The following is a 20,470-nucleotide window of genomic DNA, read 5'->3' on the forward strand; positions in this document are numbered from 1 at the left end:
AATATGTTTAGGTGCTTTATCGACCGCAATTCGATTAGTGTAATGAATTTAATTACGGCAAAAATTTGTTTTAGAGAAATGTATTTGATTTTTCGAAAAATTACATTTTTGGAAAAGTCCTTTCTTTCATTTTTTGAAAAGTCCAAAATATCTGTTTTCGGAAAAATGGTGTTTTGAGGTTCATAATACACTCGGTTTACAGATGCTGTTACCAAATTTATGTACTTCCCGATATTTCAGGAATTTGTGGAAATTTGCAGGTAAATTTCCCTCAGTAAGAATGTAACAATTCTACTTAAAGAATTACTCATTCCATATACAAATTCTTACATTAAAGATTAATTGAAGATAAGTGACTTAAAAACATCAGTAAGAATAGCAGCATAAACTGTTAACTCTGCAAAAATTTGGCAAATTGGCAAAATAACCACGCATGTATGGCTTGCAATGATACTACTTATATACATACATATTATCTACTAATGAAGACCAACACCTCGTAATGTTTGCATCAAATCCCACCAAGCAACCATCCATTAACCGGTTTCTCTTCCAACTTCTGTATCTACATCACTACAAAAAATTGCTGTTTATCTTATGTAGATATTATTTACGATGATAATCTCACCCTTGCCCTTGCTTATCATTAACAAATCTTCAATAAATGTTTGCAGACAGAACGACTTACATATTTCGCATATGCGGACGTTTTATTTCGCACGTGCAAATAGTGCCATTAATTTGCATTCCGCCCCATAAACTAAACTCGTAGTACTTATTGTTTCATTTTTTACTTCTAATTTGTGGCAGAATTACACATATTTGGGATAATTTGGTAGTGGTGTGGTCGAGGAGGATGTCCGCCTTGGGATTTGTTATATTCTTCCTCATCTCTCTGGCTCAATTGTATGTACGAATTGATGTTAATGCTTCCTTAAACATATATTTATGTAGATACGTGACTGAAATACATATCTATGTGCGAAACACGGTAGCAAAAGTATGTATAAAATTGTGAACGACATGTGGAGCAAATTTCTGTCAGATCAAAAGTACAGAGTTGTACAATGTGCGATTACAATCTTACAAAAGTGGTATTAAATCATTGCTGACCGGAGTACATGTGCATATGATGACTCTGCCGGCACTGGTAATAACGAGAATTACCGTTCAGTAATGTTGTGGTAATGAAAAACTTACCAGTTAGAAACAAACTACTACCAATCCGGTAGAAAGTTATTAACAAGTCAATGCCATTACTGACGAGGGGTGCACGAAATTCGTGATCAGCCAATTTGCATAAAACCTACACCACGTGATAGCCCTTATCGGGAATTACATGGAAAAGTGTTCGTTAAGCGCAATGATGCAAAATGTCCACGATATTCAATTTCATAAAGTGGCCTTTTTCGCAACGGCGGAGACGAAAATGGTGATCCGTCGCTGAAAGGTTGGCTGGTGAAAACGGCGGAGTGATACACAGCTTGTTTCACTCCCTCACATCCAGCCTCACTGTGGACACGGATTTGTGCTAATGGACGTTTATCTTCTATTCTTACAATTTTTAACCAGGTAAGCACTATTTATTAATTTAATTAATTCACAACGATAAATATGGTGTCCCGTGCTAATAAATATTTCTTTTTTCAGCTCCACTCGCTTGGACAAACAATTGGAGAGGAAATTACACGTGTGAGAGATAAATTCATCCTTTTTTTAACCAGGTGAGAACTATTTATCAATTTAATTAATTTACAACAATAATTATGGTGTCCCGTGCTAATAAATATTTATTGTTTTCAGCCCGACTCGCTTGAACAAAGAGTTTGAGAGGAAATTACACGTGTGAGAGTTGGAGAGGAAATTACACGTGTGAGAGATAAATTCATCATTTTTTAACCAGGTGAGGATTATTTATCAATTTAATTAATTCACAATTATAAATATGGTCTCGTGTGCTAATAATTATTTTTGTCTTCAGTCACACTTGCCTGGAAGACGTATTTGAGAGAAGATTAGACGTGTAATTTATATATTCATCATTTTTGATCCAGGTAAGGATTATTTATCAATTTAATTAATCCAACTACATTATGTAAGGTGTTGTGTGCTAATAATTGTTTTTTTTACAGCCAAATCATTTTTATTTCAACCCCAGCTTTATTAGGAATGGAAACTTTTGATGATTCGTTTATCTCAGGTGATTTGTTAACCAGTTATTGCCTCCAAAATATGTTATGTATCCATGTTATGTATTTTACACAGAAATTACGGTGGAGCCAAACAAGGAGAGTGTGAAGCGAAGATCCTATGAATATGATCCGGATTATGTTTACTCATCCCCAAAGAAAAGGTTACCTGAGAGTATCAGCTACATGAGGATAAGAGAAATTGTACAATTATGGATCAAGCACCCCAAATGGAAATGGAGTACACTTAAACGTAATGGCGCCCCTGAAATTCCGAACAAAGCTACGGCGTACAAATGGCGACGTCAGGTTCAACAAGGTGGAAACAAAAGCCAGAAACTTGAAGAAATTAACAATCATGTATCGCAACAACTCCAAGAAGCAAGAAGTACATTCAAAATTATAAAAGCATCTCATATTAGAAACTGGGCAGTAGAAAAATTTACTACGTTGGGTCGCTCAACTTTGAACTTTAAATGTGGAAGAGGGTGGATAGACAGGTTCAAAAAATCCCATAAAGTTTCAAGCAGAAAAATTAATAGGCTAGTGAGCAAGCGTGAAGTTAGGTCACAAAAAACAATTCATGAGGCAGCTAAAAAATTTCGAGAAGAAATTAAATTACTTTCTTCCAACTATGACCCTAGTCATATCTTCAACACCGACCAGTGTGGATTTTCTTACGAAATAACGCCTAGTAGGACCCTAACTACGAAGGGAGAAAAGATCGTCTTTGGATATGCCCAATCCCCCACCAACCTTTCGACCCATTCATATACAGTACAGTATATCATTAGCATGTCAGGAGAAATTTTAGGAAACGTCTTTGTCTGCCTTCAAGAACCTTGTGGGAAGCTTGGTCCAAGAGTTAAACTTGACGTTGAGTCATATCTACCATCAAACGTGACCTTGACTTGTAGTTCTTCTGGGAAACTATCCACATCGCTCAATGAATATTTCCTAGTAAAACAAGTTGTTCCTAAAGTATCCCAGCCTTTTGTATGGATAGTTGATAGTTGGGCGGGTCATACAAATTTAAGTTCATACAATAAGCTTTTCGGCAAGGAAAATGATATGCCAGAAATTTGTTTAAAAATAATTCCCGAAAAATGTACCTCTCTAGTACAGCCATTGGATACATTCTTCCACCGCCAGCTGAAATATTTAGCTAAAGAGATTTTGGCGTCGCTAGAAGTTTTGTTGAATATTGCAGGCGTTCATCAAGAGGATAATTGGAACACGCGGCATGGCGTAATTAAACTACAGTCATTGTTACATTTCTTCCTTTCTGCACCTATCTTTAAAGAGATGATAAAATATTCATGGTATTCTAGTGGTCTGACAGGTATTAAAAATAAGTTTTTAAATGTTAAAGATGTATGTTTCACTTTTATTGATCTTGATAACCTTTCATGTGAAATGTTAGATTGTCACGAAGTAAGATTTATTAAATGTTCTCATTGTAGAAAAAATATTTGTATTAATTGTTTATGGACTGAAAATCATTACAATTTTTGTGAAAAAAACCCCTTCAAATAATATCGTTTGTAGAACATTTTGAACATTCATAATGAAATTTATAACAAAATAAAATTGTAATAAATGATTAAATTATAAAAATAGTGTTGCACATAACCGCTGCTATGCTGTAGATACCAAACAATTATTGGCAGAAACCTTTTATTCAAAACGAAGGAATTAACTAAATTTTTAAATGTTGCTCAAGTAGTCAAAACGGATCACCATATCTCGCACACGTGCAATTTGCTGTCAAAGCCGTCATCAAATTAAGGTCGGCTGTAAAAAAACAATTATTAGCACACAACACCTTACATAATGTAGTTGGATTAATTAAATTGATAAATAATCTTTACCTGGATAAAAACTGATGAATATATAAATTACACGTCTAATTTTCTCTCAAATACGTCTGCCAGGCAAGTGTGACTGAAGACAAAAAATAATTATTAGCACACGAGACCATATTTATAATTGTGAATTAATTAAATTGATAAATAATCCTCACCTGGTTAAAAAATGATGAATTTATCTCTCACACGTGTAATTTCCTCTCCAACTCTCACACGTGTAATTTCCTCTCAAACTCTTTGTTCAAGCGAGTCGGGCTGAAAACAATAAATATTTATTAGCACGGGACACCATAATTATTGTTGTAAATTAATTAAATTGATAAATAGTTCTCACCTGGTTAAAAAAAGGATGAATTTATCTCTCACACGTGTAATTTCCTCTCCAATTGTTTGTCCAAGCGAGTGGAGCTGAAAAAAGAAATATTTATTAGCACGGGACACCATATTTATCGTTGTGAATTAATTAAATTAATAAATAGTGCTTACCTGGTTAAAAATTGTAAGAATAGAAGATAAACGTCCATTAGCACAAATCCGTGTCCACAGTGAGGCTGGATGTGAGGGAGTGAAACAAGCTGTGTATCACTCCGCCGTTTTCACCAGCCAACCTTTCAGCGACGGATCACCATTTTCGTCTCCGCCGTTGCGAAAAAGGCCACTTTATGAAATTGAATATCGTGGACATTTTGCATCATTGCGCTTAACGAACACTTTTCCATGTAATTCCCGATAAGGGCTATCACGTGGTGTAGGTTTTATGCAAATTGGCTGATCACGAATTTCGTGCACCCCTCGTGAGTATATATGCGACTCTACCAGATTTTTAACAGTGTACTGTACATAAATAAATGTCCGGCATTAGGTGGACCTAAGATCAAATTTATGGCAAATATGGCATGCCATAAATGTCATGCCTGGACATGTACAGCTCTCCTGAGCAAGACAATCTGCACAATTATATAACAATGTCAATGTCAAGTCTAGATAATTAATTAATTCCGCAAATTAGATAATGCATAATAATGCGTGTAAATCCTAAGTTAATTGCACTCGAATGAAATGGATGATTCTTGCCGTGATTTTTTGCATGATTTTATCGGATCTCGTACACGTGACTTTTTTTGCATCGATGCAAACCCAGTTTTTAAAAGTGCAGAATATGGATAATTTTTGAATTGGATTTAGATGCTTGATCACCACCAAAAAAGATGATGCATTTCTTCACTATTTTAAATTTTGTTGTAAATAATTTTAACATTGTTTCACATAAAATATTTCAAAATTTCAGACTTCTACACACATCAGGTTTGATAAACATCAAATTTTTCGCGTGAAAATTGGTCCATAAAATTTCTGAAATTAAATCTTTGTTCATTACATGGCATATTTCTTAATTGAAAAATTCTCGATTAGTAAATGTACCTTCATTTAATAGATGAGCGATGTTTTCATTGTTTATTTTTTTATAATAATGTGAAACAGTGTAAAACCAATTTCGTAAAAATTAAACCCCAACATTTTTATTCTGAAAAGAGTAAAACTCTTTAAACCGACACGGCTAAAAAGTTTATTACCATCCACCCAATTACTTAATTACCAAGAAGGTAGTAAAATTTATTTCACTTTGTACATATTTTCAACACAAAATCTCGTATTGTAGATTCATGTACCCCAATTTTTAAATATGTATTTAATATTTATTTACATCATAAATAGTTTTCTACAAGAGGTCAGGTACAAATGCTTATCTTACAACGATTTACTACAAAAGCACATAAATAGTTATATAATTTTTTTGAAGGTGAAATAAAATCGCTTGAATGTCGGAAATGGGGGTCGTTTTTGATTTCGTTATTAAGTTAATTGACCCCTTAAAACAAACATAATTAAGTTAGAACGGCATTTGTTTCTCCCCAGTTTACATAGAATTGCATGTTATGTAAAATGTGCCGTGCTTTACGGCATCTTAAATTCGCTCGTCTTAATTAACGAGTGAGAATATGGATCAAAATTATATGCATAATATAATTTTCGTCTACATGCGATATGCCGGCCGACATGCGAGCAGAGTGAGGTCTGGCTTTGTTTTGCAAGTAAAGAATTGATTTGTTTAAATCTGTAAGGTTTTTTTTCGAGCAAAGTGCTCATTTTGAAGTGCATATCAAATAATATAGTTTTTCTTTGTGTGAATAGGCATCCTTGTGTGGCGTGCAAAAAAGATGTGACCATTTGTTGGGGGTTTTTTAGTACATTTTAAATCATTTCTCTCATTTGGGAATTTATTTTAAATTTCTGAACGACAAATTTGTAGAGCAGGGAGTTGCAAATTTTACAAAATATACACTCCAGATTTTGCTACTTTTTGAAGGAGGAGATCTCAAGTTTAAGAAGGCTTCATAAGAATTGGAACTCATCGAAACTGGCTCAAAAAACTCGACGCCATTCCATTAATCAACTTATTGACTGCAAATTTGTCGTCCAGAATTTTAAAATATATTCCCAGAGGAGAGAAATAATTAAAATGTGCTGATTTTTACGAATTGGGGGAGAATTCCTACGTTATAGCTCAAAATTTCTCAAAATTTGATCCCATTCTTTGTGCAGGGTCCATTGTCGTGGCAGGACTGACTTGTTTAAGTAAAATGTTAAGTGTGTGCATAGGTGGACCTCTAAAAAAATAAGTTGGATGTTGTTGACATTGATACTTCAGCCTTAAAATGGTGACTAGATTGAGTGTGTGCATGTGGACTTTTAAGTGATTGGGTCAATTGGACTGGACGAATGTGGAGTGAAATTTTGCATGGAAATGCATGGATGGATCTCTGTAAGTTGGCGTCCATTCGTCTCCAACGACAGACTTGGACTTGGGAGATGGAAAAGCTGAAATTCTGAATTTGAGCGATTAATGGATTTTTTAAGTTAAAAATTTCTATGCAAATGAATTGTTTAACTTAAAATAGTGAAGTGCGAACGAACTGTTTAAAAAAATAAAGTTTAAAAATTACACAATTGTTTGATAGTTTAGTACTTTATTTTTTTAAACGGGTGTAATCATAATTTTCGAAATTTTGTGAACTGTGAGAATATTTTCTGAAATGTGAAGAAATGTCTTGGCTTAATCTTGTTGAGTTAAAAGTTTCTATAAAATGAAGTTTTTAACGTGAAATCGTGAAGTGATTGCATTTGTGAGAACTGCTTTAAAATTTTTAAAGTTCAAGATTATATATTTTTTGGCAGTTTGACGAGTTTAAAATTCTTAAAAACGCGAAATTTATGAAAGTTTGTAAACTGCAGTATTTTCCAAGAAATGCCAAGAAATGCCTTAATTTAATGGCAAATGCAATAAAAGTTATGAAACTAATGTGAATACCTAATTCACATATCTTTAGGAAATTGTGATGCTATGTTTAATCAAGTGTGAAAATTTTTGTGCAAATTACAAGTTTTCGCAAAAATAAAAAATGTGCCAAATTCTTGGAAATTCTCGCATCCTTTAATAATTTCCTGATTGAGATAAGCACGATGACGCCACGAATATCATCTTTGCGCCTGGGAACGCAAGCCGTATTTCGGCAAGGAAGGGTGGCGCCACGCCTGATCCCGGTAGATTTTGCGGTCGGACTTCACCTCTCCTGGCCTCTCTTATCCGCCTTGATAAGCATACTTATCTTGATGTTAAACTCGTGGGAGTGGGCTTTTCAGAAGACAGATTTTCTTCAGACAATCTCGCCCAGATTTTTCGATCCGTACTTGATCGAAGAGTTTGATTTCGTTATTGGTAATTATACAAGAATTAGTGATATCCATGTATTTATTGTGATCAGTTTGTCCGTCCGTAAGCACGATAAGTTCAGTATTAAAGTAATACCAAGCGGTATTCATAAGACTCTATCCAAGTAAGTGTTGTTGATAAGTAATAGCGTGTGGAATAATTAGTAGTAAAGTTTTACCATATCGGTAGCTAGTTTTTTTTAACCGAACCGGTATATTCACTACCAAGCGGTAGTAACTTGAATGCCTGGAAATCAATACGTGCCTGTCTATATAGACAGGCCTGTCTATATATCAAATTTATAACAGTGTAATTGTATGAGGGAGTTCGTTTGGAGATCAAAATGTCACGTCGTTAGGTCATAGGTCATTCATGATACTGATCTGTAGGGACCTTGCTTCCGTGACTCTTTGATTTAGTTAATTCTTGCAGTGCAAAAAACATGTTTGCCAAAATATGTTTATATTTGTATATGACAGCAAATTTACATAGTTTGCAGCGTTACAAAAATTTGAGTGAATTTCGTCAATGACATGAATACTTCTTAAACTTTGCAAAATTTTTCGAGACTTTTTAAACCTAAATTTGCTTTATTTTAGTCGGCGGTGGATCTGCGGGGACCATCGTTGCCAATAGGTTAAGTAAATACCCCGGAAATTCGGTTCTTCTCCTTGAAGCGGGTGGAAAACCGAATCCCTTCATGTTATGGCCAGCCATGGCGTACGTTGGACAACTTAAAGTTCCCGGGGTGGATTGGATGTATGAAACAGTGCCGCAAAAGAATACTTCGCTCGGGCTGACGGGAAAGGTAGATAAATAAATTTTGTTTTTACGGATTTTCTACATTTCTTTCGCTGCAAATGAAGAACCGCAAGAAATGCGAGGTGCTAGAAAGTGCGAAAATGTACGAAAAATGTGTCCCATCTAACAGCACGTTGTATGAACGTGGGTTCGATTTGTGGCGCAAGCGTGCAAACGCGTTTGCCAGAAAAGGGGGGACGAAAACCGGAAAAAAGTTACGGCGACACCCTGCGAAAATATTTAGAAGTTTGTGCGAATTTTCGAGCAATTTTAGGAACTTTTAGAGGATTTTTCGGAAACTTATACCATTTTTTGGGGGCAGGGGAAATTTTCTGGGATTTTCATCCCTCCGTTGTAAAAAAAAAACAAATCGAATCCACGGTATGAACTTATAGCGGGGGGCGTCATTTCTTAAAAATAGCTGTAAAAATCACTTTCTCACCGTTATTTCTTGCACTCAAAACTGTAAATTTCTTTAAAAACAGCCTAAATTTTCAGAAAGTTCGCATCCCACGAGGAAAAGGTCTGGGAGGATCTTCAAATCTAAACTTGATGTACTACCAACGCGGCAACAAACGAGACTACGACCGTTGGGCTGACGTCACGGGAGACGAAGAATGGAATTTTGAAAATGTCATGCCATTCTTTAAATCGTCGTCGAATTATCATGGGCACAATCCGAACCGTTAGATACGCTCAACTGCTTTGATAACATCTTAAAATTCCCGCTCATCAAAATTTCAAAATTTGCATTTCAGACATTTTAAAGCTCCCGCTTATCTAAATTTGTATTTCAGACATTTTAAAGCTCCCGCTTATCTAAATTTGTATTTCAGACATTTTGAAATTCCCGCTCATCTAAATTTGTGTTTCAGACATTTAATATTCCCGCTCATCGAAATTTGTATTTCAGAAATTTTAAAATTCCCGCTAATCCAAATTCTAATTTCAGCCATATTTCACCGCACGGTATCCCCTACCGCGCCTGATGAAGGGCTTTTCGTCGGACAAACGATTCCCTACGGGATTCGGGAATGGTTATCAGCCGCAGCCGAGAAAGGATACCATGTCGAAGATCCGAACGCCCTCCAGCGGGAAAGTTCGTATTTTAAATAATATTTAAAAAATATAGTACATCAGTTTTGATAGGTTTCGGACGGATGGACGTTACCATCAAGGACGGCCAAAGGTTCGGAACTTACGCGGCATTTCTACAAGGAAAAGTCGAAGCGAGACGAAACTTATGGATTTATTTGTACTCTCGCGCCATCAAAGTGCACCTCGATAAGGACCGGGTCGCTTATGGAGTGACTTATCGACGCCACGGAAAAACTAGATTTGTTCGAGCCCGGAAGGAAATTATTTTAAGTGCGGGAGCCGTAGATACACCGAGACTCTTGCTCTTATCGGGGATAGGACCGAAGCGGGAGTTAAATGAGTTGGGGGTATGTAAGATACATAATATGGGTTTCGTTTTGGACGTCCGAAAGTGTTCAAAACTGTCCAAAATAATTTTGGACGTCAAAAATGTCAAAAATGACAAGAATAATTTTGTCCGAATAGTTCAAAAAATTGGAAAATGGGGCAAATGTTACAAGTTCTGTATTACCCACCTTTTTGCAAATCCAATCTTAATATCCCAATAATTTTGAGCATTTCGATTGGTCCTTAATATCTGTACAGAGGGGTGGGACAGAAGAAGGAGCCACTTTGCCTAAATTTATTCCGGCCTTATTATTCGTTTGTGAAGTTTGGTAATTGGTTCAGTGTGAAGCCCTTTAGTTTATCTAACGAGCCTCAGTCGCTTTTTCCAACCAGTCATGACCTTTGACACAATTTTCAGAGTGATTCTGCACCACTCGTCCTGAACACTTTTCCAACGTGCATCAAAACGCACGCGTTTTCCTTTCAAGAAGGCTCTGTTTTAAGTACTCGAATCCAAAAAAAACATTGGATTGATATCAGAGGAACTAACGAGAGTTTCTATAGTAGGAATAATTGTTATACCCAAACTTTTTTTAAAATCCTTCGTGTAGGCTGATATTTTGTGAGAAATAAGTTGGGATGAGAGCATGATCTCGGGATTTCCTACGAGTCACTTGCTGTAGGTCATTGTGAATGACTCTAGAAATGTTCTCCTACTAACGTTTAACATTTTCGCCATGCAACTTTTAGTTGGTGGATTTACCGTTTTGGCGAAAAATTGATTTTCCGGATAAACTTTTTGGTTCAAGCGGATCTTGGGTATCCTTTCCGTGGGGGTGGAGCTCTAACCGCTTTTTCCCTCCGCTTGATTCCAACGTTTTTAAGTACATTAGAAACGTACTTTCGATCGACGATAAATCCATTTGCAGCAAATTTTCTAACAATGGCTCTCTGGCTCAGTATGTCTTTGGAAAACACTTTTATGCGTGCCTCGCACTCTGGGGGTGCTGCAGGGGCATTTTTAACCGTAGGGAAAATCTGAATAGTGCTAAATTTTCGTTAACTATCTGGGTATGACATATGCAAATTTTGAAAATGCCGCGACTGTGCATCACACGCCACCCCTAAAATTCAAGTGGCTCCTTCTTCTGTCCCACCCCTGTACAGCGAAATTTGAAAAAAATTGTTAAAACAATTTTTTTACGAGAAATTAAGAAATTTTCTTAACAATGCCGTATTTTTACAGAGAAAATGTTCAAAATTTATGACATTACATATGCGTCAATTGATTTTCAAAAGATTCAATAATGAATAACTTGCCACATTTTTCCTCCTCATTTTCTGTTTAGGAAATTTTTTGGACGTCCAAAATTCGGTGCCAAAAATTACATAATTCGGTGTTAAAACCGGTTTTGTAGGGGTATTTTTGACACTAATTAAAACCACAGCGAAACCCTGGATAATATGCAAATTATTAAAAAAATAATGGGTATCACGTTATATGCAAATTTTGTAGATAAGCTGTCGCGTAAATCTTCCCGTCGGGTACAACCTTCAAGACCACGCGCTCACAATTGTGGGTCCTTTTACCGTTGATGACAACAAAGCGGCGTCCTTCTTGCGAGAATCGAACGCTATCTCGTTATCCGATTATTTCGGGAGAAATATGGGTAAAAATTTTAAAAATTAGTTTAAGAAGATCTGAATTTTTTCGCAATTTTGGAAATTTTTGATTTTGTCAGGATTTATTTCTACGCCGGATTCATCAAGCGGTGTGGGTTATGTGTGCTCATCTTTGGCGGAGAAGGACTGGCCGGATATTCAGTACACACTGATCGGAGCGTCTACAACGATTCCGATAGTGTCGATGGCGCATAATTTTAAACCGGGTAGGTTTTTAGGAAGGGAAATTAAGAATTCGAAAGTAGCGGGAAATTAGCGGGACAGGAAATTAGTTTTTAAATAATAATTAACATAGGATTCGATGACTGTTCGGCAAAATCAGCAAATTTTGAATTATTTCTCGAGTCTGGGTACTTATTTCGAAATTCTGGTGGACAAAGTTGTTTAACAATATACACTCTAGATTTTGACAGTTTTTAAAGGGGAAGATCTCGGGTTTAAGAAACTTTCAGAAAAATTGGAACTCTTCGAAGCTGGCTTAAAAACCTTACCGTCATTCCATTAATTAAAACTCATTGACTACAGTCAACAGTCGTCAAAAATTTTAAAATAAATTCCCAGAGACGAGAAATTATTAGAAATGTGTTGATTTTGTAGAGCTTGGTGATTAGTTATGCTAATTAAGAACTTAATATAAGATAAGATCCCCTGCTTCAAAAACTGTCGAAATGTGGAGTACAATTGCATATTTTTTAAAAATTTGGCAACGGTGTGCTATGCAAATTAATCGCCCAAAAATAAATTCCCAGATGCGATAAGTGATTAAAAATTTGTTAATTTTGACGATTTTGATCGAATCCTATCTTAAATATGCGCAGGTCTCTGGGAAGCCTACTCCAAGCCATACCTCACTCGTGATAGTTTCGCCGTAGCCATCGTAGCGCCTGGTTTGCCCCGATCCCGCGGTCAAATTCGGTTAGCGTCCTCTTCCCCCGATGACAAACCGATCATCGACCCCCACTATTTTACTCATCCCGACGACATGCGCATTATGACGGATGGGATGCGAATTCTAATTGATCTCATCGAAACGACGCAAGCTTATCGAAAAATTGGGGCCAGTTTTGCCACCACGCCGCTGCCAGGATGTGAACATTTCTCGGATTTGAGGTCAAACGAATATTACGAGTGTTACTTGAGACAGTTGACCTTCACGGTGCACCACCCGTCCTGCACGGTACCCATGGGGAAGGATTGGCGAGATCAGAGGACAGTGCTGGACTCGAAATTGAGGTGATTTTTTTGAAAATAGCGGGCCTAGTGTTCAGCCAATATTAATAGTCAAAAAATATAAAAGGTTTCCTGGCAGATTTTCGCTTACGCAAAAAAATTGACAAAAAAAAATAATTTTCTAAATTCCAGTATTTCGTTTCTTGCTTGTTTTGGTACATTTCGTACACTATAAAGAAAGCAATTTTACTTTTGAAATTGCATAAAATTCCTCAAATATTTTCCATTTTTCAAATATCTGACTGCATAAAAAAGCTGACATAGTTTCCTGAATTTGTGAAAACCATCTAAATATAAATATTTCTTTATTCTGTATTATTAAAAAATTTCTTGTAAATTTTGCCAACAAATTTTTCAGAAACTTTTGTGTCCCTTATTTTCTTTAGAGTTTTCAAAACCCGACACCTCCGCGTAATCGATGCCTCTGTGATGCCATACATTCCCAACGCCAATCTGAACGCGCCTACGATAATGATTGGCGAAAAGGCGGCCCATTTCATCCGGGACTATTGGGCCCAGCAATTTCTCGTTTGTGATATGCGAGAGTTTCTAAGTTATCGGGAAAATCGGCAGTGTTTTTATTGCAGGCTGGTTTAATCAATAAATTAGCGAATAATTAATGCAATGTGATACTAAAATTAATTAGGTGATTACCTAAACTTAGCCAAAATTTAGTCTAGAATATGTAATATGTTCGCATGCAGATTTTTGCACTTGGGGGTTGACTCTGAATTAATATGATGTTTACTATATATTACCAATATTTTAGAATAAAGTGGATAAACAATTTGAAGAAAATACCCCGAAAACACCAAAAATTGGACAAAAAGAATTTAAAATATCTGTGAACTGTTATTATTATAATAATATTGAATAATTACAGTTCCAAGTTCACAGGTTTTATCCACATGTGAACAAATAAACTATGTTTATTTTGGCGAGGTGGACGATTTTCGATATAAATAAACCGTTACAACGCATGTAACCAAGGGGTGAAAGGAGTGTCATACGTCAATGTGAATATCAAATTGTTCGAAAATTTGTTAAGATTGACACTTCTGACGTGTTTTCGACTTTTGTGTCTTATTTGTGTCAACAGTTGATAACCCTTATGTGACCTTTATATGACCTCTGAGGTCAAAATGGAGGTCACCATTGAATTTGACATTGAAAAATAGTTAAAAATGATGTGTCACATGCCAAAACTGACAAGTGACACTTTTTCGTCACTTTTCGTCACTGTGACGATGTCATCGTCACAGGTGACGTCCAAACACAAAATGACATGAATTTTCGAATTCCTCATTGAAAATTAGTTAAAAATGATGTGTCACATGTCAAAACTGACACGTGACACTTTTTCGTCACTTTTCGTCACTGTGACGACGTCATCGTCACAGGTGACGTCCAATCGCAAAATGACCTGAATTTTCGAATTCCTCGTTGAAAATTAGTTAAAAATGATGTGTCACATGTCAAAACTGACAAGTGACACTTGTTCGTCACTTTTCGTCACCGTGACGATGTCATCGTCACAGGTGACGATGTCACAGTGTCCATCTTCGAACTCGTCCTGTCCATTGACGTTAGGAGTTTACGTTCAAAATTTCAAGTGTCTATGTCTTTTCGTTCAAAAGTTATCGGAGCTACGGACGGACGGACGGACGGACGGACAGACGGATATAACGATCTTATAAAGGGCTTTCACCCCTTAATAAACAAATTATACACATCTTCAGGTGTATAAACATACCCAGCATGAAATAGATTTTCTTCAGACAATGTTAGGTACATAGCACTTGAAATTTCTCTTAAACTAGCAGCATATGGGGACGTCCATAAATTACGTAGCGGAAAAATCACGATTTTTTTAGACCCCTTTAGCGTATGTAATAAAGGCACTTGGAGCCTTAGACCCCTCACCTCACACCTATCGCGCTGCGTAATTTATTTCTACCCCTATTGTATAGATATCTTATCTTAAACAGGATATATAGATCGGAAGCAACAGCATCTTACTTTATTCCTTTAAGGTTCCCATGGATGACGCGTTGGCGCGTAATCTCACTCTGCCCCTATCCAATGTCTTCAAATGCAACTTTTAAAATCGAATCAACTTTTCCATGAGTTTTGAGATAAATGCAACTTTTGATATTTTAATCTAAATCTAATTTTTGGTAATACAAACAAGTCGATTTGAAAAAAATTAAAAAAAATGCATTTGCCAATTATTCATAATAAATTTCCTCGAACATGCATTTTTTAATTTTTTCAAATCGACTTGTTTGTAGTACCAAAAATTAGCTTTACATTAAAATATCAAAAGTTGCATTTATCTCAAAACTCATGGAGTTGATTCGATTTTAGAAATTGCATTTGAAGACATTGGATAGGGGCAGAGTGCGATTACACACGAACGCGTCATCCATGGGAACCTTAATACTCCTGTTTCTTACTACATACATATACGACCCTCAACAGCACAAGTATCCTACTACATAGCAATGAGAGTTATAAAAGTGATACGTAACTTTTAACACAATGCAATGCAATTCACTTTAGTGTTGTCCATCATACGAGTCAAATCCCCTTCATACTTCGTATAAATTGTTGGAGTAAATAATAGGGAAAAATTGATTTAGATTCATCTTTAAACATGCAAATTTTAACAAACATCCAACCAGCTTTGAACGTCGATTCGGTACTGAATTATTTTTTTTTCGATTTCAATCTCAGATTAAAACTTTGAAATTTTAAATTTCCGGCTGACTATTGAAGGGTAAGTATTTTCTTCCTTCAGAGAAATAATGCTGGCACGGTCGCTAACAATGCAGCAACCAGCAGGGTGACCACGAACAGTGTGACGATATCCCAAATAGTCGGAATTTTGATCCGCGATGAAACCATTGTCGAAGAATTTGCAACGTTTCACGAAAGATTTCCCGGACTCTAGTTGGCCGATGTGATATCATTGTTGAACATGTCTGTCATGGGTGTGGCCCATCCGAGAGAAGTTATCCGACGGGTATGGGGTGCACAAATTAATCTTCAAAATCCTACTCGTTTTCAGGGATGGGTAATCCCAGGATTAGTTTAATAAGATTAAGTAATCGGATTAGATGTAATGTAATCCGTAATCCAGTAATCCCACAAGAAACTTATAATTACGGACGGATTACGTGATTGGATTGGTTTGTTATTTGTTAACTATTTTTGCGTAAAACTAAGAAATAATATGCTCAAGGTAAGTATGTGTATTTGATAAGTTTGGATATTCGTTTGTCAATATCTTTAGTCATACTTCGGGCCGATTATGTGTCCGGAATTGCTAAAATAAAAGATGCAATCCACTTCAGATAAGTAATCTCAATCCTATAATCCCAATAAATTTTTTATTACGTTAATCCGTAATCCGTAATCCATCATATTTGAGAAACCAGGTGATGTCAACATGGAAAAGTATGAATGACAAGGACGCTAATGTTGCCGCGCTGGTGACCATTTTGGAGGGTATAGATTCTGAAGGAATTTGTTTTCGGAATGCTGCCGGTAATTTATAGTTTCATTTTTGATTATTTGGTACCCTTAATTTTGGTTGGATTTAGATTTTTGTTGCCAAATGTACATAAGGGTACATTGCATGCGGGTTTTGAATTTATATATCTGCATCAATTTTCCCCTTTTCCATCTATTCAAATGGTTATTTTGAAACCTGTTCATCTCCCTGCGTTTTTGTTAAATGAAAATTTTATTTCAAGACTAAATAAAAATAAGCAAAATTTTAGTAAAAAAGAGGATTGCACAATAAAAAACATGTCCAAGGTTGTGCGAAATTTATCCACCCGTTGGACAAATTTTTCACAACTTTGCCTAATTTTTGGAATTCAAAATATTATTATTCAAATTATTCAAAATGGGAAGCTATTTCAAATATAATAGGAAAAAGATGAAAAAAAACAAATACCAACCACCTATATTTATATTCTTCCCAATTAATAATTAAGGTTCGGAATAATCATGTTTGGCTTTAAACTGCAACTAAATTTACTTTAAACTTTACAAATTTAATCAAATCACGTCATCGATAGGAAACGAGATAAAATTTATGATTTGTTAAAAAAAGTATTATTGACTATTTTTTTCCGCCTGGGACCCCCTTTTGGACTTTATTTTTTAAATTGAATGAAACCTCGAAAATCGTGTTCAGCATAATTGAATTAGTGGGATTAGACCAATTTTGGGTCTCAAAAATTTTTTATTTGGCGCAAATGGACGATAGTTAATCCGTAAAGTGGGTTGACATCTCCCGGTTTTCTGAGATAACCACTGGACCGATTTGGTCCAACTGGGGCTTAAAATGATCACAAATACTTCCTCTTGAGTGGTCCGGGAGATGGTACTGATCCGTGACCTCGATGACCTAATTTTGACCTTTTTTTGTATTTGTTGCAAATCTTCTCAAAATCGTATATAACTATGAGCTCCAGGTTAAAACAAATTGTTTTATTCAAAATGCATACATATATCACCTGCTTAGTGCGAGCAGCAGCGTGTGTTGCATCCTTATGTGAATTTTTTATGAATTACACATTTGGTACCCAGCATCACAAATATATAGTGAAGGGACTTAACTATGATTGTGAACCAAGTTTAAAATATTTTTTGAAACACTTATAAAATGCCACCCGCCAAAGCTAAGTGCGACGACACTTTTGGTCTTCACAAAAAGTGTTGTAAAAACAGTGAAGAAAATTTCTTCTCAACTTCTCAGTGAAATTCGACAGAACTTTGTTTCATATTGGGCTTAAACACTCTTCTTCTTCTGGAATCTGGTCCTGCTGCTCGGCAGCGTGCCACAAATCCCCCGTGATGTCCAAATTTCAAAATTTAAACTTTCAAATTCAACCTTTCAAAATTCAAATTTCAGCAAAACATATTTTGTCTATATACTAAAGCTAACTTAATCAAGAATTATTGAATGTTAAAAAGGTGTTAAGCTACGAAGTAATATTTCTTAGCAATAGCTGAATTCATCTAACAAGGGACACTCACGACCTGTCGTTTGAGTCCAGGGTACCCACTATGTTTTTCAGAATCTACTAGGACCCCAGATGAAGGATTCATTCATATTTCCGTGTAAAACTCATATTTGGCGCCATGAATGAGTGAATAAGGAATGAATATTTTTTTTCAAGGCTTTGAATAAATGAACTTTGAATGAATAAATATTTTTTGATTTGTGTTTGGCACAGATATCTGCATCCAGAGAGAGTAAATTTGAAAAGTCAACAAATTGAAAACTTTAGGACGTATTTTCTCCTCTTTTAATGCAAATAACTTGCCCATTGGGAGATCGTGTATTTTGAAAATTTCATACTAATTAAATTTGTGACTGATTGACACTATAGTTAGTTTATCCGAGCATTGGAACACTGGGACTGACTGGGAGACCTCAATTTTGAAAATGTGGTTAGTTTTTATCAGCAAATTATGTCTGAAGACTATTTCCTACTAACTAAATAGATTCTGAAAATTGATATAGTGAATTGACAATTTTATCCTATAGAGTAAGACCAAAAAACAATAAAATGAATTCTAATAAAAATTATGCTTTTAGCACAAAAAAAGCGAAAAGGAGTCATCTATTTATTTTTGCAGCTTACAAACCTCTCTCAAATTAAAAAACGGCGTCCATCCTTAACAATTTTCAAAAATTAATCTTTTAAATTTGTACCTCCTCCAGAATCCAGATTTTTGAATTAATATTTCATATGATTTTTCATGATCAACTACATACACACTGAGCTCTTTAAATTAAACATATCTACGCAACGTGGTGCTGATAACATCTTATCACCAATATTGTCGCGCAACCTAACACGTACATACATAGCTTTTGCCTTTGTTTATTTGGTCAGATCATGAATCACGGTCTTATCCGTTTATAATTCTATTCCTAACATGACTGACGCACTTTCTCCAAATGTAAATTTGCCATGAAAACTGGAGTCAAATGTGTAAAATTAGCCACCAATTTGGTATTTAGCATGCTATTAATACATATGCAGGTCATTCATTCGTCATACATAAGCTATTGAGGTTGCATTGCACGCCATAAAACATTAGGAGCTACATCCATGAATCGTAAATGAACGAATTGGGTATAAAAAGATGGGTCGAGGACACAACTGGACATCAAATCGAGAAGAATTTTCTCCTCAGACGGGATCAATATTGGGTCCAGATTTATTCAAAATTTCGAAAATCTGCTCCAAATAAATTTTGTAAGGCTGCATTTTTGCAATGTTCCCCTATGTCCATAGTAAACTGAGGATGGAGGTCTCCCAGCGTATTCTTCCCGATTTTAAGCAAATTAATTATTTTAATCGATGATAAATTTAATCAGGATGCAATTTGCGAAAGACACGATCTCTCAATGGGCACGTTTGGCAGAGGTATTTGCATCCGAAGAGGAAAAAACGCGCAGTAAATTTGGGAAGTGTTTAATTTGTCGACTTTTGGCAGCGTTTTCTCCTCTTTGGATGCAAATATCTACGCCAAACTTGCCGATTAGAAGATCGTGTCTTTTGCAAATTTCATATTAATTAAATTTGTGATCGAGTAACACTAATTTGCTCAAAATCGGAGAGCATTCACTGAGAGACCTCCACTGTGAGTGGTCTAATTTTAATTTGGTTTGAAGTTACATAAAAATAGATACGTTGCTACCTGATAGAATTCCGAACAAAGTTATCATAATGGTCACCGAAACTAATAATCTTGGCTGGAAGGGGTCCCTTATCAGAGGAGGAACGTCCCCCAGGTGAACACTACGACGGGAAAAAGTGGGGTGTGGCCTTCCTGGGGTTCCGATGGGACGAGCAGCTTGCCACCGCAATGCGCAAAATGTGGATCGACGGGAAACTGCTCATGTAGAAATTAAATTAGACAGACGAACGCATAATCTTATCTTCTCTACATTTTGTATGATAAATTATTCAGAAATCTATAAATTAAATATGAACATGTATTTTAGCTCCTCAAGAAAATGATGACACTGTTTTTACCAAATTAAAATTTGTTTATGGTTTACTGATTAAAATTTTCATGTTACAATATATGCCCGACATAAGCTTTTTTTAGCATTTATGAAAATCAGCAATCAGATTAATCTAGTTTAAACTGTTTCAGATTTTGAATTTCATCGACATGGTTCATTACGTATCACAGTAAAATTCATGCGATATTGATCAAGTGATAAAAAATAACCATAAAAAACACTTTTAAAATTGTAATCTTGGTCGGGATATATTCGTCAAAATGTGGTATCAATATTCAAAATTTTGTCATGATGGATACGTCCAGACGCATAGTTAAATTGTTTATGGTTTAGCATTGTAAATAAGTGCAGGAAAATTATAGCTTTTTGTGATTTGAACACCGATTTGAGAATTTTTATTTGTGAAAGATTCTTATAACTGCAAGTTAGATTAGATTATTAT

The 20,470-nt window shown here is 35.6% G+C and overlaps 1 protein-coding gene across 1 annotated transcript; it reads left to right on the forward strand.

The window, feature by feature from the left end:
* Nucleotides 1–6,536: 6,536 nt before the first annotated feature.
* LOC110848356 (uncharacterized GMC-type oxidoreductase Mb1310) lies at nt 6,537–13,786 on the forward strand. The gene is made up of 9 exons (XM_022095551.2): nt 6,537–7,835; nt 8,429–8,637; nt 9,129–9,315; nt 9,583–9,729; nt 9,780–10,075; nt 11,572–11,725; nt 11,798–11,944; nt 12,557–12,971; nt 13,355–13,786. The coding sequence occupies exons 1-9, from the start codon at nt 7,580–7,582 to the stop codon at nt 13,563–13,565; spliced, it is 2,022 nt and encodes a 673-aa protein (XP_021951243.2). The 5' UTR covers nt 6,537–7,579; the 3' UTR covers nt 13,566–13,786.
* The last annotated feature ends 6,684 nt before the right edge of the window (nt 13,787–20,470 follow it).

The sequence above is a fragment of the Folsomia candida genome, unplaced genomic scaffold (genome assembly GCF_002217175.1).
Source record: "Folsomia candida strain VU population unplaced genomic scaffold, ASM221717v1 Fcan01_Sc004, whole genome shotgun sequence".
Lineage (NCBI taxonomy): Eukaryota > Metazoa > Arthropoda > Collembola > Entomobryomorpha > Isotomidae > Folsomia > Folsomia candida.

Coding starts and splice junctions, on each gene's coding strand:
- LOC110848356 (XM_022095551.2), top strand. CDS start 7,580: ATGACGCCACGAATATCATCTTTGCGCCTGGGAACGCAAGCCGTATTT. Junction 9,316..9,582: donor TCATGGGCACAATCCGAACC/GTTAGATACGCT, acceptor TTCTAATTTCAG/CCATATTTCACCGCACGGTA. Junction 11,945..12,556: donor GGCGCATAATTTTAAACCGG/GTAGGTTTTTAG, acceptor AAATATGCGCAG/GTCTCTGGGAAGCCTACTCC.